The sequence below is a fragment of the Cervus canadensis genome, chromosome 2, assembly GCF_019320065.1.
Source record: "Cervus canadensis isolate Bull #8, Minnesota chromosome 2, ASM1932006v1, whole genome shotgun sequence".
Classification (NCBI taxonomy): domain Eukaryota; kingdom Metazoa; phylum Chordata; class Mammalia; order Artiodactyla; family Cervidae; genus Cervus; species Cervus canadensis.
Window position 1 is genome coordinate 11,977,611 of NC_057387.1, and position 13,950 is coordinate 11,991,560.

Here is a 13,950-nt window from a genome sequence, read left to right on the forward strand (position 1 = left end):
AAATTTATAAAATATTTCCTCCTATTAATTGTTAATAAAAATTTGTTATTTGAATCTGATGGATTACCAGAGCCCGTGAGGACTTTGGGGAGAAAAGATCCCAGGGATCTGGCTTCAAATTGCCTCCCTGGCCTCAGTCCCCCAGTCCCTCTGCCTGTCAGTCTCATCTCTGTGCCCGCCAGTCTCTCCTCTCAGGCTGTCTTGTGAGCTGACTTCTCTTTCTGTCTCCAGCAGGGAGCTGGTTAGAGAGACATGGAACATTGCTTTAAGTGCCCTTAGGAAGAAATAATGAAAACCTGCCAGCTAAAATAACAGAAATCTTCAAAAGCTGTTAAATCATTTTTTATCCAATATGAATTGCTTTAAGTTTTACACATAGCTAAAAAAATAAGTTTCTGGTAAATGGATAGATTTGATCACTTTGTTGATCACTTGTTGATGACTTGATCATTTACTAAATTGACATTTGACAAATTGGCTCCCTTCTTCCCCTCAGCACCTCTCCAACAGGCAGATCACATTCAAAAGTTCCTGGTAGGTAGCTGTCAGGGACATGTCTGACTTGTGAGAAGAGTTGTGGGGTTCATCTTTGTGGTACAAATTCATAAAAGTTCATTAGCAGTAATGTAAATACCCGTTATGGGGTACCCAATAAAGAACATTCTTATTCTGTGATTCCAGTGGCAAGTAAATAGATATGTATTGAATGAAGACTTCAATAATGTCATGCTAATAATTTTTTTTCAGGTGAATAAAGCAATTTTGCAGATCTATCATTTGTTACCAGGCAGAGTTTTGGTTAAGATGAGGTTCTGGTAAACAAAGGCTTTAATCAAGTGTTGGTATAATAAAGTTACGTGAACTAGCATTTTTTGTATTAAAGTTAAAAAAAATATTAAATATAGAACCTGATGTGAGTCTGCAGTTGTTTTTCCTCTTAATACCAACACCAATGATTCAATTTCAGCAAAACCAAAACACCCATCATGTTACATTAAAGTTGCATATTTCAGTCTGAATATGTTTGAATAATCATTGCCCTACTGTTTTGCTGTTTGGTTCTTATTTATTTTATATACATTGTTTTGGTTTATAATATAAAAAATATAAGCACAAGACATTAATATAAAGTTTCATATTTATACATCTTCATATAACATAATAAAAATTAAATTAACACTGAGTAATGAGAACAATTCTCTTAAAAAAATCTTTTTTTAACTATAACTATATATATATATAACTATAACTATACAACTATATTTTATAACTATAAATTTGCTTTTTTAACTATAAAGCAAACTTTAAATTATTACACAAAATGAGGATAAAGGGATCTTTAATAAGCATGACACAAATAATAAACTGACCAAGTAAAGCATTAAAGAAAGTACAAGAGAAGTTCATTTATAAATAAGGATGCAAATCCTAAAGATATTGTCAAACACTATCACATTAAAAAATAATACACATTAACTGAGATTTATCCTAACAATGAAATAGTTCAATCCTAAGACATCTATTAATTTATTATTAATGGTAAAAAAGAAAACCATATGCTATCTTCACAAGTGATAAATGGGGAACAATAAAACTTAATACTTTATTTTTGGTAAAATTCTTGATAAAATATATGAGATAAAATAAGAATAAATACATACTTCCTTAACATGATACAGCGGATATGCCTTACCCAAAACACAACATCATGCTTAATGGAGAAACACTAGAAGCATTTATATTAGAGTTAGGAACAATATAAGGATATTCTTTATCATCATGATTATTTAACATGGTTTTGGAAGTATTAGCCAATTCAATTAGATAAGAAAAGGAAATGAAGCATAAACATTGGAAAGAAGGAAGCAAAAGTTATAATCACTTGTTAACATTTTTGTTTATTTCTAAATTCAAAGGGATCAAATGAAAACCTGTTACAAACAGTAGAGAAATTGAGTAACATGGCTTAATATATGACTCATATGTATTATCTTAATAAAATTAGAATACACAGGGGGAACAAGACACTATTTTTAATAACAAAATGATGAAGAATTATTATTTCAATAAGATATGCCTTTTGACTTTTGTGCAAGCATGTATAATTTAATGAAAGTATAAGAGTGTGTGAATTACTTGAACTTTGAGAAACCAGATAGTACATTTCCTGTGTCTATAATTAATTCTAGTATATGACAGAGCCAAAAAAAAAGAAACACAGTTTACTTCTCTTTCCATTACTCCCCTCTACTATACAGCTGACCTTGAATCTTGTATCTACAGGCCTCTTTTTTATAATAGTCAAAGCCATTCTTTTCACTATTCATAGTGGTGAACTGACTGTGAAACCCTGAAGGTCCTCCCCTCAAGGCTCATCCTTCTCAGGGGCCCCAGGTTCCTCCCTGTTCAGAGAAATAATCTCTTTCCCCCCACTACCCTGTGCAGGTCCTGCCTGACCATGAGCATACCCTAATAGGGTTAAGAGGTTCACAGGTCCAAAGTGTGGCTGAAGGCTGAAGGCTTTCCCTCTCATATTTGGTTATTTAACTGGCAGAGTCACCACCTACCATCTGTGATAGAAGAAAATTTTGGTGGGAACTTGGGGGAACAGCTCAGTGAGATTGGTCAGGAAGACCTAGGCTCTAGTCCCAGCTCCACCTTAAGAAGGGATCTTTGGGGGCCTAAGGGTAAAGGGGTAAAGGGATGGGGCAGATCTTGCCAAGGTCCTTGTCATGCTCCGGTTTTATCGTGGTCTAAGCATCACCCTGATTATTTAACTTATATGCAGAGTATATCATGAGAAATGCTGGGCTGGAAGAAGCACAAGCTGGAATCAAGATTGCCAGGAGAAATATCAATAACCTCAGATATGCAGATGACACCACCACCCTTATGGCAGAAAGTGAAGAGGAACTAAAAAGCTTCTTGATAAAAGCGAAAGAGGAGTGAAACAGTTGGCTTAAAGCTCAACATTCAGAAAACTAAGATCATGGCACCTGTCCCATCACTTCATGGGAAATAGATGGGAAACAGTGTCAGACTTTATACTTTTGGGCTCTAAAATCACTGCAGATGGTGATTGCAGCCATGAAATTAAAAGACGCTTACTCCTTGGAAGGGAAGTTATGACCAGCCTAGACAGCATGTTAAAAAGCAGAGACATTACTTTGCCAACAAAGGTCCATCTGGTCAAGGCTATGGTTTTTCCAGAGTTGTGAGAGTTGGACTACAAAGAAAGCTGAGCACTGAAGAATTGATGCTTTTCAACTGTGGTGTTGGAGAAAACTCTTGAGAGTCCCTTGGACTGCAAGGAGATCTAACCAGTCCATCCTAAAGGAGATCAGTCCTGGGTGTTCCTTGGAAGGACTGATGCTGAGGCTGAAACTCCAATACTTTGGCCACCTCATGTGAAGAGTTGACTCATTGGAAAAGACCCTGATGCTGGGAGGGGTTGGGAGCAGGAGGAGAAGGGGACGACAGAGGATGAGATGGCTGGATGGCATCACCGGCTCAATGGACATGAGTTTGGGTAAACTCCAGGAGTTTGTGATGGACAGGGAGGCCTGGTGTGCTGCGATTCATGAGGTCGCAAAGAGTCAGACACGACTGAGCGACTGAACTGAACTGAAGCATCATCCTGGGGTTCTGGACTTGTTCGGATCTTCTCGTAGATAGTGTGGACGGCCAAAGTACACTCAGGGTTGTGTGAGTGGCAGTTGCTCTTCTCCAAGTCTTCCTACAATTCAAGCAGAGTTTAGGAGTGGTCTTGATCTATTTCTAAGCATCAAGTAGAAGGATTAGTCAAGCTACATCTCTTTATGAGCTTCTTGTCTTCACCCAGGTAGTTCTGGCTCTCAAGCCTGATAACTCCCCCAAATACAGCTTCAGCACAGACTCTCTATTGAACACTGTAGAATCTTTGCACTTGCTCTGTCTTCTACCCAAGATGCTATGTCTCTCTCCCTAATCCAAGACCTCCATTTTTCTCACCCCCTCATGTCTTTCAGGGTCTCTCTTTTTGGTGAGTTTTCCCCTGACAGCCTTAGTTAAAATTGCACACTACCTATCCCACCTCTCTTTTATGCTTTATTTTCTCCCAACACTTATCATCACCCAGAACTTGATGGTTTGCTTATTGATTTTTCACTCTCCATCCCCTCAACCTAGAATAGTCTATGAAGCCAAGGACTTTTCTTGCTTTGTAGACTTTTGTAGCTCAGATAAAAACAATTCAGGGAACACAGTAGGTGCTCAACAGATATTTGACGAACTTTAATTTGCAAATCACTTTGCTCTCATTGCAAAAGTTGCTGTGAAAAGCTGAAAAGTGTCAGGTAAATGCAAGCTATTATACTGTAATCCTCATTTTATAAAAGAATAAACTGAGGCAGAGGGAGGGAAGTGATTTTCTGGAGTTGATCAAGAAGTCTGTGTCACAAACTCATTTTATGAAACAAAAACAGACTCACAGACATAGAAAACAAATGTATGGTTACTAAGGGGAGAGGGGGGGTGGTAAGAAGGGATAAATTAGGAGTTTGGGATTAGTAGACACAAAATACTATATATAGAAATGATAAACAACAAAGTTCTACTATACAGTATAGGGAACTATATTCAGTACCTTGTAACAAACCATAATGGAAAAGAATATGAAAAAGTATATGTCTATCTATCTAAAACTGAATCACTTTGATGTACACCAGAAACTAACCCAACATTGTAAGCCAACTATACTTCATTAAAAAAAAAAAAAAAGAAATCTGTATCAGAGCCTCATATCCATTTCCCCAGACTCTTCTTTATGCCACCATCATCTTTTTTGCACTTAGCTTCCTGTCTCCTTGAAGGGAGTTTATTTTCTCCACCAGACTGGGAGCTCCTCAAGGGCAGAAACTGAGGTGTCAGAGGCTTCAGCATGGGGCTGCATGTCTGGGTCAGATGTTGCCTCATCGGTTTCTCTATCCCAAAATCACTCATTGTTTCCCTCCTGTGCTTCTCTGCAAGGGTATTAGGGTTTGGGTCACAGTGAACAATTTCCTAAGTTCCCCGAGGCCCAGGCTAGGTAAGGACATAACCCAGAGGGGCTGCCATGGGAAGTCACAATGTGGAGGGCACTGAGGCAGTTGGGGACAGTGCATGGAAGACTAGGCTGGGAATGAAGACACCCCTATTCTGCCCCTATCGTTTGCACGGTTCTCTGATAAGTCAAAGTATTCCCTCTATGTCTCACTTTCCCCTACTATAACCTGCTGGGACTAGACCAGATCCTGATGCTTTGTGACACAATCATCTCGCATTGTCCCCTCTTTGGGGAAGTCAAAGGATGAGAGAGGAGAGGACTTGGCCATTGGCTACTCCTGGGCATCCCTGTTTCTCTTCTGCTCACACTTTTCGTCCAGTGGTTCTCAACATGTGGGACCAGGGTCACTTGGGATCAGTATCACTTGGGAATTTGTTAGAAATACAAGTTCTCAGGGCTGCCTTAGACCTACTGAATCAAAAAGTCTTGGAGTGGGCCCAGAAAACTTCATTTTTACCAAGCCCTTCAGGTGTTCCTGATGCAAGCTCAATTTGAGAATCATTGCTCTGGAGAGTCCTTTAGATGTCTTCTTTTCCCCCTGTAATCTCTGTCTTCAGTTCTTCGCCGCTGGTGAAATCGTTCTATCTATGACCATAGCACCAATTTCCAAGCAAGGGTCAGTAGCCAACATGAGATGCCCTCCTAGGAACACCTCATCAATGGGAGGGCATCAAAACATTTACCTAAAGATGTCGTATTAGTGGTAGGATCTCAGGTAGGTAGGACAGAGAAAGACTTTGAGCTTTTCCTGATGCTCCTCAGCTTCTTAGGTCTGCTCTCAATCCTGGACCTGCTAGGGTGTCCTCCTTTTACTTCCTTGAGTCTTATATAGGTGATGGGGTCTACCAGACACCTGGTCATTTACACTTCTCTGCTCTGCCAACCCTCCTCCTTGGGTACTGGTGAGGATGTGATGAGGCTGTGGACGTATGAGTGGAGTATGCTCCCCATCGGTGGTTTCCTAACTTGGCACCTCAGCTCCCAGCATGCTGTGGGTAGCCAAGCACAGCAACCATATTGTCCAAAGCCAGGACTGGACCCAGAATGTGATAGGGAATAGAATACTCTGGGTTTCCCCAGACTTATTGCCTCTGAGCACATAGCAGAACTGGTATGATTTGATTCCCTTGGACCCACCTTATGGTGTCTCAGGACGCTGATCTCTTCATAGGGAGGGTCTAGGCTGTTGGACACAACAGTCTGAAGGTTGGTAGATTCCTCTGTCGGAAGGGCTTGGGGATCCGTTGGCAGGAGAGTGGACCCACCTATGTACAGCAGATGCTCAGTGAGAATGAATGGCATTGGAGGTGATCCCTTGTAAGCCCTTGAGTGAGAGCAGTCATTGCTCTCCCGGTCATGTATCAGGTCCCAGACTCCTGTCTTGTCCCTGCCTTCCTCTGCTTTTCCTTTCTGGGCATGCACGTAGCTCCCGCCCCCAGCATTGCTCTACCCCAGGCTTCTATCAGGAATGATTCACGGAAGAGGTCAATGACCTGCCCACTGCCCTGCCGCCCTCCCTGGGGTCTTGATCTACTCCCTTCCCCCAGATCCCCCTCATCCCAGCCCTCCCCTCAGGGTCTACCCAGCACCTGCCTCTCCTGGTATGCATCTTCTTTCTCATCCAGATCCACACTCCAGCCCCTAGGCTCACCATCAGAACCATGAGTAGGATGTAAAGCCAAAGCCATTTGCTCTGAAGAGAACCTGGAGTCAAAGGCTGGTGTCAGATCTGCTTCAGTCAGGCCTGTTGGGTAGGCAATGGGGAGCAGGTGGGACCCCCCTGGCTCAGAGCCTGTGTCCTGAGTGTACATCCTTGATGCAGCTCTGACAAGTTTCTTCCTTTCCAGTATCTCTACACACTAACCACTATTACTATAATGTTTCATCACCAGACTTTCTGTCCGATCTCTGAACAGGACCCTCAGAGGCTTCCATTAGTTGTGTGTGACATTGTTCATCCCCTCCACCTGCCTCTTTCCTCAGACTCCCAGAAGAAAAATATGTTCTAAGAGGAAGAAGAGATAAAGGACTCTAGGATAGACCTTAGGCTTGTTCTTTTCTCTGTTTGGGATGTCTTTTCTATAACCCCACAAGAAAACTCCTATTCATCCTTCAAAGCCCATCTCATGTGTTCCCGTATCTGTGATGCCTTTCCCAAATCAGGAAGCAGTTGCTCAACTTTTTCTTCCTTCCTTCTTCCCTCTTTCCATTTCTCCCTCCCTCTTTCTTTTCCTTCCTTCTTTCTTTCCTCCCTCCTTCCCTCCCTTCCTCTCTTCCTTCCTTTCTTTCATACCCAAACCATATACTTTGTATTTTCTCCCACTTTATTGTTTAACATCTGTTTTTTTTATTAATTAATTTTTTAATTGAAGGATACTTGCTTTACAGAGTTTTGCTGTTTTCTGTTTTTATATTTGGAAATTTGCTCTTCCCTTTCTTTGAACTATCTTCTGATAATTACTGACATGCTGTGTGTCACACACATAACAGATATCTGATATCTCTGCAGATTACTGCATATCTCTGATATGATATTACTGATATTTGATACTGCGCTGATATCTCTTGGCAGATTACTTCTTTTCATCCTCACAAGAACCTTGTGAAGTAGATACAATTATTATCCATATTACATAAAAGCTATAAAAATTAAGTAACCTGTTCAAGTCTCACAGCCAGCATGTGGTGAAGCCCCCACTGCACTGTAAGTTCCTTGAGGACAAGGATTTATCTTATTTTTCACTGAGCCTTTCCCCCCTCACCAGTACCCAGTAGGTACTCAATGTGAGGTTTGAAATCTAAGTGAGTGAGGAAACGAGATGAAAGAGACTTCAGACAAGAGCCCCACATGAGCAAGTAGGGGTCAGGAGGGCATTGGTGGGATGGGGCAGCTGAACTAGAAATTACACCTTCTTTTAACATCAGTTGTTCCTGCTTTATATTCCTAGGGAAAGTAGGGGACTTCTTTCCCTATGCATTTTACAATGCCACAGTCTGAGGCTCCTTTGTAAGGGTTCACACCCTATGACCCACCCCACTTAGTCCCTTTATGTAACCAAGGTGTTGCTCTAGGCTGATGGGGAAAGTATAGTAATCGGTTGTAGTGACCACAGGTTCTCACACTGCTCAGAGGAGGGTTGAACTGTGGTTTATGTGCTCAGAAGTGGTAACCATCCTTTGGAAGGGCAAGTCTGGAATGCAACAAAAAACTGGGAATCTATCAGCCTGAATGTGCTATGCGAGTCCTGCCCACCCAGGGTAAGGGCCAGAGTCTGGGTGACAGGAGCATTCCACGGTTGGGGCAGGGTGCCCTGAGTTCCTCAGTCTTTACTCCTCAGATCTTTCTCTTCCTCTGCTCAGATCTGATGTTTAATTCAGCCTCCCAGGCTCATTGATGTTGGGAAAGGGGGTGAACACACACCAGTCTCACATTTATGTTCTGGGTGAAGCATTAGTCTCGGTAATTGGTTCAGTTTCTGGATTTGCAGGTTTCAAGACTGTAATGAGGCTGTGGCCATTCACTGAGGTGGGGAAGTTTTGGTTGCATCACCTAAACTGCCTTAAAATGTTCCTCAGTCCGCCCCCGCCCCCTCCATTTTCTTTGAGACTTACCAGCCTTGCCCTCCCCTAGTCTCTGCTGGCTCATTTTGATCACCTTCCTAGCTGATCACACTCACCCCTCCAGGGACAGATGTCCTCCAGGTGTAGGGTTGCATTCTTCTCTTCTGCAGGGTTGCTGACCACACAGGTGAGGTGGCTGTTGATGTGGCTGATAGGCAGGCTCAGGCTTAGGTTCCTGGAGTTGGGGGGTATCCCTCTCTGCTCCAGGTGCCTGGGGAGGCCCTGGCTTAGCCAGATGACTGTCAGGTTCCCTGTGTTTCCTGGGATCTCACACTCTAGACTGATGTTGCACCAGCCTGATGTGTTAGATGATGAACGAATCTGGATCTGGGGGTGTGGGATGGGATCTAGGGTGAGAGGGGACAAGAGAGAAGCTGACCTTTAGGAATGGAGGCCAATCTGAATGTATCACCTCTCTCAGCACGTGATACATCTGTGTGAGATTTCTGACTGTAGGCCTGGGGAAGGAACCTACTCTCCCTGGCCTAAGAGGTTCTGATTCCCAGCCCACTGACAGCTTAAGCTTCCATGCTCAGTTAAGTCTAGACACCTAAATTATCATGGAAGCCTGGAGTGCTGCAGTACATGGGGTCACAGAGTTGGATATGACTTAGTGACTGAACAACAACAACAATCTGATAATTATATAATTATAAGTAAATACATGATATATCAATATGTGGTAACCATATATATTATTGTGTATACAATAAATGAAAAATGGGAGACACTGAGAATACACTGTAAAGACATGTTTATATTCTTGTTTTGTTTAGAGAATTAAAAAAATATTGATTATCTTCAAATGTTAAAGTAAAAATGTAAGTTTAGTAACCCATGAAATAAAAGTACAATGTTGTATAATTTCCAAACTGCTAGAGAAGTTTAGATAGAAGAAAACTGTATTAATAAAACAAAAGGCAAGAAAAAACTGATAAGAAACATTAAATAAGATGTCTGGTGTAGGTCCATACATGTAAAAAATTAAAATACATCTGAGTGCATTATAGCCCCCTATTAAAAAATCAAGACCCAAATTAGGTAAAACCAGCTGTATGTTATTTATATTGTTTAATGATACAGAAAGATCAAAAAGAGAGATGAAAAATAATAGATGAAGAAAATGTCAACCAAATGATTGTTGGTGTGGCAACAGTCACTATAGACTGCTTTCATCTGAGATGAAAAACATTAAGCAGGCCAGAGATATTTTAGATTACTATGTACCTAGCAACATGATTTGGAAATGCATAAATCAAATCCACTAATACTACAATAGATGGTTTTACTGTGGCAGATATAAACGGATTAGAGGACAGGATGTAACATAGGTAAACAAAGATGTTAATGGCCAGGTGGCCAGTCTGGTAGGTATGCTCAGTCCCTCTTTCCTCACTGTCCTTGACTTTGTCTATTGAAGAATCTAGAAAGCAAAATTCTCCATTTCAGTCTTTCTTATACTTGCACTTGTTCTGAGCAGTGAAGTAGGGGAAATTTGCTGTGTGAGAGGAAAAGTCTTCACTCCTGAAAAGAGAAAGCTTCAATACAAGAAAGACTATTCCCCCTGTCTTTCTTTTTTTGTTTTTCTGTTTTGTTTTTTTTTTTTTCTAGAATGATGCCTAGAGAAACAGCCATCCTGTTTCAAAGCCACAAGCTTGAGAACAAAACCCATGTGCCAGTGATGGCAGAGCAGGAAGATAGAGTGAGCCTCCACCTCAGGGGTCAATGTTCAACAGACACATGGATGCCAAAGAAAGTTACCTCTTGACTTCTGGTTATTTGAGAAAAGTAAATGCCCATTTCTTAAGCCTTTACAAGTCAAGCTTAATGTTAATTGAAGTCAAACATATTCCTAACTGACATGAATAGGTAACAGTAAAAAGATTTGATCAACAAAATCAAAGTTGATTTAAAAAAGAGATCAATCAAAAAAATATTGCTAGCTAAAAACTTAAAGTTATAAGTAAATGTCACTTAGAATGAGAATTGGACATAACTACAGATAAGAGAGGAGAAGGAAATGGCAACCCACTCCAGTATTCTTGCCTGGAGAATCCCAGGGACGGAGGAGTCTGGTGGGCTGCCATCTATGGAGTCACACAGAGTCGGACACGACTGAAGCGACTTAGCAGCAGCAGCACAGATAAGAGAAGGGCTTCCCTGGTGGCTCAAATGGTAAAGAATCTTGTTTCAGGGGTGAGTGTGACCAAGTGACCAAAGAAAGAAAACTCTTGTGTTATATACTCTGTCTCAGAGCTTAAAAGGCAAAATATCTCCGGGTCATTCTGAAAGTACAGATTAACTTTAATATTCACATCAGACAAGAATACCAAAACCAAAACAAGACAAAACACAAAAATCCATGGGTTAATGTCAGTTTCAAACAGAGAATTTAAAATTCCTGAATTAAATATTAGCAAATATAACCACACAATACACTATGATCAAGTTGGATTCATTATAGGAATGCAAAGAGAGTATTAGGAAATTTACTGATGCAGTTTATGCCATTAGCAGATGAAAAGAAAACACAACACCTAGCATGTATTGAGCACGTATGTATTTCCAGACTTAGTTACAAAGGCTTTACATGAGCTCATCTAATCCTCATAATAACCTTATAAAGTTACATGGATTAGCTGTGTCAGTAGAGTCATCTAGGGCAGGCGCAAGCAAAGGGCAAAAGACTGGATAGTAAATATTTTAGGTTTCTTAGGCTGTATGGCCTCTTGAAACAACTACTCAACTTTGCCATTATAGGGAGAAACCAACCAAATACAACATCGAAACAAATGGGTGTGTGGCTGTGTTCCAATAAAACTTTATTTATGAAGTCAGACATTGGGCTAGATTTACCAATGGCTATAGTTTGCCAACCCTTGATCTGGGGCAATTGTTAAAAATACAAATTTATGGGCTCTTCCCAAGACTCAGTGAACATGCATCTGGGGAAAATGATATTTTTATATCACTTTAAAAGATCTGATTTAATGAACAGATAATTTAAATGTAAAATCAAATGGAATGTCTATTAGAAAGAGTCATGAAGCATAGATAGGTGTTAAGGCAGAGTATGCTTTTAGGCATTTAAAGTGTTCACTCAGCGTGTGGTTTTTTTTGAACTTTTGTTAAGCTCTTTTCAATAGGTAAAGGAATATTAATCAAGATTGAATAATATAAAAATCCTAGAAAACTTAGGTGCATCTCTATCATTTTCTTTAAAAAATGCTTAAAACTATTTGTTTAAAGGAATACTTCTTGAATGCCTCCTGGGACCTGTATAAAACATCAGACAGAGGCAAGAAGAATAGGGCATGGCCCCTGTTCCCAAGAGGACAGCGGGCCACACACAAATAACTGTAGTGTAAGGCAGAGAGAAATATGATCCATAAAAGAATTAGGAAAAAGAATTTTCAGAACTTTCAGAACTTTCAACATGGACATACTCATTTAACAGGGATGAGAAACGCCTTTATGACAATTCTGAAAGCACATGAGGTGAGAGAGAGAGAGAGAGAGAGGGAGAGAGAGAGAGAGAGAGGCTGTACTTGAAGAACAGTGTGTTTGGCTGGAAACAAGGCTAGAACACTGGCATTAACTAATGGCGGATCTCTCATGCTGTGATGAGTACTTACTTCCACAGCAATGGTAAGTAAGCAAGTATTATTATAAGGTTTAATAAGGGAACTGGTGAATTATCAGATAAGTTAGAAGTAAGACAAAGGGATTGGGGGCAGGAGGAGAAGGGGACGACAGAGAATGAGATGGCTGATGGCATCACCGACTCGATGGACATGAGTTTGGGTAAACTCCGGGAGTTGGTGATGGACAGGGAGGCCTGGCGTGCTGTGAGTCACGGGGTCGCAAAGAGTCGGACACGACTGAGCGACTGAACTGAACTGAACTGAACTGAAGACATAGGGAAACCAGCTAGTAGCACTTCTTCTTTTTCAAGCAACTCTTCCTTTGCTCAACCATTGTGGTTTGCATATGACTTGTTAGTCAAAACACTCTGACCCTGGTTACACGCGACAGCACAAGTCCCAGGTCTTGACAATCAGAATATGTTATTTCCCTGGTCAGTGACCTATCTAGGGGTAATCTTGAGAACCTAGCCCAACTAGTAAGAGCCTCTTCCTAGAATTTCCCATGTAAGGTGAGCCAGGAAGCTCCCTTTGCCCTCTGGTTGAGTGGGATGCATAGCTGCACAAAGCCACACTCCCAACCACTTGGAGAGGCCCAGGAGAAGAAAGCTGATAGGAAAGGAGGAGAGAGAGAGAGACACTGAAAAAGAAGATGAGAGAGTACATGGTCCTTAAATACAGAAGTGAGCCCCTGTCAGTTTTTTCAGTTTCCGTGAGCATGAGCACCAGAGGAACTCCTTTACTGATCTTGCTCCTAGAGATCTAAGCATTTTTATCACAAAAACACTCTTTATTGACTAGTTTAAGTAGGCTTCCATTTCTTAATGCCAAAAGAGATAGGATGAAACTCTATTGGTATGATATCACTGAGAAAGCTATGCCAGGAATTTATCAGCCAAGGAGAAGAGAAAGACAAGTTCAGGAATCAGAAGTTGGAGGCCAGGGAGCAGCTAATATGCTGTCTGTCTCATATCAACAGAAAAACCCAGCTTGGATAGTCAACCCAGACAACCTAGCCTCTTCTCATAAGATTTCCAATTCCCACACTCCTCCCCAGCTCCCGCTAGGTGAGGTGTGCAGGGAATGTCTTTGAGATGGATAACCCCGGGAGAGCCACCAGTGTGTGTCAAGAAGGAAAGGGCCACGTGGCAAGGAGAAGGGTAGAATATTCGGAGCATGGCACATGGAGGAAAGTTTTGGGAAGCAAGGCTGAAGAGGCAGCCAGGGACCAGATCCTGTGCAGAGTTGGACCTTTTTTTCTGAGTGCCATTTATTCTGTGCAGAATGGGAATGGGGACTGTTTGGTGTTAAACAGGTAAACAACAGGAAGAGCACTACATTTTAAAGAAGATCAAAATATCAGCTGCATGGAGGGTGATTGGAAGGCAGAAGAGAAGCCAGTTAGGAGGCTGATGTGATAACCCAATCAGAGGTGGAGGAGGACGGAGGCAAAGACGGCCGGTGGGAGAGAGCACTGGCAGATTAGATACTCCTTCTCTGCACCTTCTTCTCACTTTTTCCTGTGTTTCTCCATTGTACTGTTTGCCCAGGAGGGCAGGTGTTGGGCTACTTACTGGCCTGGGACCTCCAGGGAGCAGGCCT

General features: G+C 41.4%; 1 protein-coding gene and 1 long non-coding RNA gene across 6 annotated transcripts in view; one reads left to right on the forward strand and one right to left on the reverse strand.

The window, feature by feature from the left end:
* Positions 1-13,950, forward strand: part of LOC122431628 — a 107,412-nt gene that overhangs the window by 28,793 nt on the left and 64,669 nt on the right. The window lies entirely within an intron of this gene.
* The window catches only part of LOC122431605 (CD48 antigen-like), a 50,966-nt gene continuing 40,525 nt past the window's right edge, over positions 3,510-13,950 (reverse strand). The window contains exons 3-6 of one of the 3 annotated variants that reach the window (XM_043452864.1): positions 8,761-9,051; positions 6,673-6,787; positions 6,221-6,348; positions 3,510-3,736 (exon numbers count right to left, since the gene is read on the reverse strand). In XM_043452864.1, the coding sequence (XP_043308799.1) occupies positions 6,249-6,348; positions 6,673-6,787; positions 8,761-9,051 (506 nt within the window). In that variant the 3' untranslated portion in view covers positions 3,510-3,736; positions 6,221-6,248. Of the gene's footprint in view, positions 3,737-6,220; positions 6,349-6,672; positions 6,828-8,760; positions 9,052-13,950 lie in introns of all 3 variants that reach the window. The other 2 variants (XM_043452857.1, XM_043452859.1) reach the window with 2 other exon arrangements.